General features: G+C 34.3%; 1 protein-coding gene across 1 annotated transcript; it reads right to left on the bottom strand.

Annotated features, from left to right (window-relative positions):
- Positions 1–1,230: 1,230 nt before the first annotated feature.
- LOC123199743 (1-aminocyclopropane-1-carboxylate synthase-like) lies at positions 1,231–3,235 on the bottom strand. Its single transcript, XM_044614794.1, has 4 exons — positions 2,865–3,235; positions 2,623–2,754; positions 2,387–2,547; positions 1,231–2,283 (listed from the first exon to the last, which is right to left on the bottom strand). Exons 1-4 carry the CDS (start codon positions 3,009–3,011, stop codon positions 1,338–1,340), a joined length of 1,386 nt encoding a protein of 461 aa, XP_044470729.1. The 5' UTR covers positions 3,012–3,235; the 3' UTR covers positions 1,231–1,337.
- Positions 3,236–7,138: the final 3,903 nt, after the last annotated feature.

Here is a 7,138-nt window from a genome sequence, read left to right as displayed (position 1 = left end):
AATTTCGTTAATTATATAAAATTCAAGGAAGCACTTGACAGGAAAAGCACTTTCTAAATAATTTAACACTATTAATGACTTTGTTTTGTCACCCTTTAACTCATATATGCATAGCAGTTTTTGAAAATAAATAATGTGTTATTATGTGATTAAGTAATTTTGAATTAATAATAAAATAATATCAAATCATATAACAACTTATTATATTTATATTTATTTATATATTCTAAAGTATGTATGCATAATATTATTCTTTTCGCAAAAACCGTATGAAACACTACAAGAAAAAACACTTTTTAAGCCCCTTAATTAATAATCCTATCAAGTTCACAAAGCATTAATCTTTAAAATTTCTTATTTATCACTCTTCCAAATCCTCTCTGATCGTTTGGTAGGCGACGAATAATTTGACGAGAGACATAGAAGTGTCCAAGTGTTAAAGTCTTTATCATATATTCATTCCTGGCTTTGTTTCAAACCCTAAAAGGGAAGGTGCATCTATAACAATTAAACCCTAACAAGAATATGAATGTTCTTTTACTCTATTGTTTATATATATATATATATATATATATATATATATATATATATATATATATATCAAGAGTTTCCTTCTCACACGTCTTCAATTAATAGAGGACCGGCCGATGCCGACAGCCTAAGTCACCGCCTACATCTGTTTATCTCGCTGGCAACATTACAAGTCGTACGTCCCCAAATACTACTGCAAGAAATTTTAATAATAATGTTCATACACTTAAATTAAGAAAATAAAGGAAGAAGTTAATTAATTTTTATTATGATAATTTATAGACTAATCACGGATAGTTACATTATATTGTCATTTGAGCTTTTGAAGAAGATTTCATGCAAGGTAAGAGCTTCAGATTTAGAATTACAAAATGGGACTAAATTAATTAAACCACTTCTAATCCACATTGACTTGTGGACAGAGTTCACCTGTCTAATGTTTTTGAGTAATATATGAAAAAGACCCAACAAAAAATATTTGGAAAAGTTGCCACCAAGCTAGGGCTGGATTTGAGCCAAGCCAGCTCGAGCTTGGCTCGGTCGAGCCCGAAACGGGTCGGCCATAGCTGAGCTCGAGCTCAAACTACTCGTCAGATTTTCTAATTAAAATTTTTGATACAAAACGACGTCATTTTGACCAATATATATTAAAAACGATGTCGTTTTGATAACGAAAAATGAGTTGAACCGAATCAAGCCGAATTCAAACCCGAAATGAGCCGGCCTTAGCCGAGCTCGGTTGAGCTCGAGCCAACTATATAAACGAGCTCAAGCTCGGCTAGGCTCGAATCCAGCCCTACACCAGACTATCGTTCACCGTTAACGATTTCACAGTCGTGGAAGGATAGCCAGAAAACCCACTTGGTGAGGGACTTTCTTCTTGAATGGTTCGTTTTAGTGGTTGAGTCCACAAAAACCTTCAAACGTTGCATGGAGAGCTTTAGAGTTTCTTCTGACATGTTAGCGAAGCAAACTCTGAACCATCCAGGCTCGGTGCAACGGCATGAAGACCCAGGAGAGATGTTTAACTTGACATCATAAATGACCTTTTTCCATAGTTCCATCTCTGCTTCAAATGTGTTAGAGCTCAAAAGATGCCTCATGTCAACCCAACAAAATAAACCGGCATTGCTCTTAAGGCAGCTGATGCCAGCTTTTTCAAGCCCTGAGACGAGCCTCTTTTGCCTTTGTTTAAGCCTCTTCTGGTTTTCAGAAATGTAGTTCTTTGTAAACTTCTTGTCAGAAAGCATGGCTGAGAGGAGATATTGAGTTTGGGAAGAAACCAGGCCGAAGCTGGACATTTTTGTGGCTGCAGCCACAACCATGTCATCGTTGGAGTAAATTGCGCCAACTCGAAAGCCAGGGAGGCCCAAATCCTTTGAGAGACTATACACAATATGTACTCTCCTCCAAACTTCAGTATCGTCAAGCTTCCTTTCTTTTAAAATTTCCATTATGCTAATGAAGCCTGGTGAACTAAACACTGTTCCGGAATAAATTTCATCGCTAATTAAATGAATATTTTTGGAAGAAATGAAGTTGACAAGAAGGTTCAACTCATTGAGGCTCATTGTTGTGCCCAGTGGATTGGAGGGGTTGGTGACAAGGACTCCTTTAACTTTTAGGTTGCGTTTTTGTGCTAGCTGATAAGCTTCTTCAAGAGCTTTTTCAGTAATTTGGAAGCCATTTGAGCTTGTGCACTGTATTGGTACGATTTGAACCCCAGTTCGCCACTTAAGATCTCTATCAAATCTGCAAGGAATTAAAAAATATATATCAGTAACGTACATTTTATGCATAAAGTATATTTACTTGCCATTTTAGAAATAGGAAGAGTACTTACAAAGATACTTACCCAGGGTAATATGGAGTGGGAAGAAGAAAGGCCTCGCCTGGCTCAGCAAGACAAAACACGAGGCTCTCATTTGCAGAAGTTGCCCCGGCTGTGAGCACAATATTGCTTGGATCAAAAGTTACTTTGTTTCCTCTAATTTCTGACATGAAGTCTACCAATGCCTGCATAATTGTATTCAAAGAAGAGTTAGATATACAAATTATAGAGATGACCAAAAAAGTAGGATTTTCTCTTACCTTTTTGAATGCTGGGAGTCCATGATAATCTTGAAAGAGAGCAAGCTCCCTGAAAATGGATTGTCCATCTCTCTTGAAACCAGCTGCATCTGGGTTTTTAGCGAGCCATGACTCAAGAAGATCAAAGGAGAGCTGCAAATAAGAATAAATAAATAAAAGTTAACTCACCAGTTTTTGGATTATACTATGTTCAATAAACTTTCAAGATACAGTTAAGTACTGTATTTAGTAATTTCAGTTACCTGATTCTCTGCAAGACCCATCTGAATAATTCCTTTAGGGTTCTTAACCTCATCATATGGGTTCTTCTCATATTCCTGCCACCCGAGGAAATATGAAGAATCTTGCCCATGGGAATTGCACATAGCCTTTCTCGACAACAGCTTCATTTTCAGTTTTGTTAAGAAAACAATTAGGAGTATCGAAGAGAAAGAACAAATCTCAGAGAGAAAAGAAATGTTGATTTGGAGTTTGAAGATGGTTCAGTGGAGAACTCTAATCCACAGGTTGAATATATATATAATTGTTGTAGCAAGGAAAGAGTGACCGAAGACAGATTTAGACCATACAGACATAGATTTCTTTATTTTTAATATGAGAAATAAAATGTTTCTGGTCCATCGCCGGACAGAACTGTACATTGAATACTCCAAATTCTTGTAACTCGCGTGGTGTAATAAGAGTATAGTTTATAAATATTTGATAAAATTATGCAAATAATTTTATTCATAAATAATAATATATGATTATATAATTAAATATTAATTTATTTTTAATTATTTAATTATATAATATTATATTATTATTTATATATAAAATTATATATAAAACTTGATCATACAACATTTTATATATATAACACTACTCATAAATATTTTATACTAAACAAAGAAACAAAAAACTGAGACCCAGAGGAAAATATCGTGTTAGTGTTTAGTGAACAAAACCGAGACAAATCTAATTAAAAATGGCTAGACTGACCCACAGAGTTTATGCTAACTTGGACCCTCAACTGTGCACCCTGGTCCATATGCTTCCGGTCTCTCTTTAGTCGTTTACTCTCTCCCAAAAGCCTATGTTCCATTTCCTAATTTTTGTTCACGATTCATTTGAAAAATATTTCTAGGTCAAACATTTCAGTATATCTCCACGTAGGAAGAAAATGCTTTTTAATATAACCTCATTATAATAAAATGACTCCCCAAATGGATGATTGAATGTAAAGATGGGGTGTGAGAGTAGATTCAAAATTTATTGATGATATATTAAGATCTAATTTTTTACTTATTTAATATAATAAAAATAATATTGGTTATTAGATCATAGAGTTAACAAAATTAATAAAATATGAGAATTTTCAAAAAAAAAAATCTAAAACTCTGATTTATTAAGTGTATTAATTATGAGTACAATATGTGGTTGAAATTGTATCATGTGTATGGATTTGTCTATCTGGTTACAGATTACCATGAACCAAATCAACTTCTGATTCCGCCTTTTGTTTTTGCTCCCAGATTTCACTGTGACCCATTCTAAACATTCTTAATAACATGAAGAAGAGAAGTCATGAAAACCATACTCTTCGCAGTGGCAGTGCTGACTATACTAAAAAGACAAAAATGTTATTAAAAGGGACTGGTCGTGTTTACATCATCAGTGTGTTTCCTTAACAAAGAAGCAAAGGTTAGGTTAGGGTGGCCTGAGTCCGCTCCCAGATTTGAAGGACTTTTTCTTCACATTGTACCATAATTTTAATCTAATTTATCGCATTCGAATCAATGAAAAAGCAGAGACAGCTAAGGATGATTTAACTTTCTTGATCCGTTTAGGATATTGAATTTCAAGTGGGTCACTAATTGCATTACATTACTCACCACCTGGCCTCTCTCCCTCTTTTGGCATGTACAAGTTCATGGACATCAGTGTTAATAAGCAGACAAACATCCAAGCCACATCTTAGAAATAGAAGCTAGAAATTAATTACCCACAAAAATCAACTTCAGGGCAGCCCAATTACGGTACTTCTTTTCCAATGGAGTCTACACTCATAAATTAACTGTTATATGGGGTTTGTTATTTTTAATTAATCAGACTTAAGGATGTTATCCGAAATCTAAACTTGGGAATTTCGTGTTGAAAGCAAGTTTACCGTTTGTATCAAGGTGTTTAGTTTAGATAAGACTTAATGAAGAGCGCGCATTATTGGCGAGGATTAAATCATTGATAATAGAGGAGATTAATTACAAAAAAGCAAGTCCACATTCATAATTTTTTGTTAATTTATGGTAAGATAAATAGATTGAAAGCTGAGTTTCGAAGTCCCTAAATAATTGGGACTTTACTGTAGAGCATTATCTTCTTGGGATTTATACTGAAAACCAAATTAGTATTGGATATTGTTAAATTGGATGGAGAATTTTTTACATATAAACTAGCTAGTTTATCAGTTAAGTACCTTAAGAAATGGATTGTCAAATTAGAAAGAGACTATTATAGCAAAATTCCATCTAAAAATTTGATTAGGGCAAAACGTCTTCCTAATTTGGGTGTGAATAAAAAACCCTAATATATAAACTTACACAAACAATAACTAATAATCCAAACAATAACACTATAGGTATCTTGATTGATGATTTTGAATTAAGAATAAAGTAATATCTAATCACATTGTGACACATATAAAATATATATCCATTTATATACTCAAAATTATTACAGATAGCATTGTTTATTTTGTAATCTATGGACAGGTCGTGTAATAGGGTCCCTTAATACTTCTTACCAAGCAACAAATGGGTCCTCCCCTAGGGCTGCTGATCTAATTGAAATAATTTGTGAGCATAACTATGGGATGACAAGTGAAAACATGATGAGAAATCTCTATTTTATCATATATTAGATTATCATAAATTTGTTTTTAATGGCAAGAGAATTATTGGTTTGTCCATAACATATATATATATAAAATATCAAACTATTGTCCTCTACACTCAGCACCCTATGACATTTGATAAGTAAAATTAGAATTTGGGAATCATGTTAGCCCTAAAATGGGGCGTTTAGATGATATGAAGGGAAATATCTTTTGAATAATTGAGGGGGGCACGTGGTTTGTAGTAGAATAAGGTTTATTAGGGCACGTGAAACCCTCGTTTACTTGCCCCCACCACAGCCAGTTAAACACATGAATGTAGAATAAATGTAGCCTCAGCGTCAGGGACCATATTCACGCGTTGGTGACAAATAACAGGAAGCTCACGTTAGTCCATTCCTCACAATCTTCCTAGGAGACACGGCCATGGCTCATTTGCTTCCTTTTTCAACAACGTAGGCCCCTCTCACTCTCATCTATATCTCTCCATGAATCTATCTCTTTGTCTTTCTCATTGAAATTGATGCTTCTATATCTATTTTAACATATGTAAGTCAACCAACGATAACTATGCATACCAACCTTATTTACTAAATTTGTGGAGTCAGAACACGTATAATTCCAATAAGCTAGATAGGCTTGAGTAAAACCTGAGTCTTCTCTTCACAAATCATATTGAGATTTAAGCTTCTTTCAACCGTTGATTGGATTGATCAAATTAAGTCATGAAATTACGTCAGTTACGTTCAAAATTATTCAATGTCGATGAGCTATTTGTAATCAATGCAACATCATTGAATTTTCTCCTTAACGATAGAATTGATAATTACATATTACTTAAGATGTGGAAAAACCAAAAGTCAAAAGTTTTATATATGTCTTTGTATGAAAATGAGAGGTTGCGAGAATAGATAAACCTAACTTCATTGTCTTCATATAAGATCAATTTAAATTAAATGGTTGATCAGTCCGTGTCCAAAATATTTTGTAACTGAACAAATTAATGTCAAATAATAAGGTTGATCTAATCGTACATGCGTTAAAATTAAGTTCTTTAAACTTGAATGACACATAGACAACAATTCACATTGATAGAAATATTTATAGAAGTCAATAAAAAGCCTTCACAAATGAAAATCACAAGACTGTTTGTTTTATTTTAGATTTTCAATGGTTTCATGTACGTGTGAGGAGTGAAATCCCAGGGCCTTTGCTTTGGTCTTTTTTGGATGCCTAGCAAACATTTTTTAAATTGTACGCAGGTGGGTCAACGTGCCAAATTATTCTTGTGAATTTCATAATACAGAAATCACACTAGAATTTGTAGACTGAGATGAGGACCCAGGCCGTACATAAGCAAGTTTAAATTTAGTGCTTGCATTCATTTTGTAATTGGTATAAGCAGGTGGGTCGTGAGGGACAATGATGAAGTATGGAGTTGCGTAAATGTGCACAACGAGGAACCTGGACTTTTCGAGGCTCTCTTGGAATAACTTGGTGTACAAATTCAAATCAAACAGCCCCAACCAAGCAATCAAGCTTGCCCTTATTGCGTTCCAGATTGCTACTCAGTCCAGCCTAGCTTGAGAGTGACTGCTCACTTCAATGCCTTCCCATTTTGGAGACTCCACCTGGTGCCAACTC

Source organism: Mangifera indica, chromosome 16 (assembly GCF_011075055.1).
Source record: "Mangifera indica cultivar Alphonso chromosome 16, CATAS_Mindica_2.1, whole genome shotgun sequence".
Taxonomy (NCBI): Eukaryota; Viridiplantae; Streptophyta; class Magnoliopsida; order Sapindales; family Anacardiaceae; genus Mangifera; species Mangifera indica.
The sequence above is the reverse complement of the archived record's forward strand: the minus strand, read 5'-3'. Positions and strand labels throughout refer to the sequence as shown.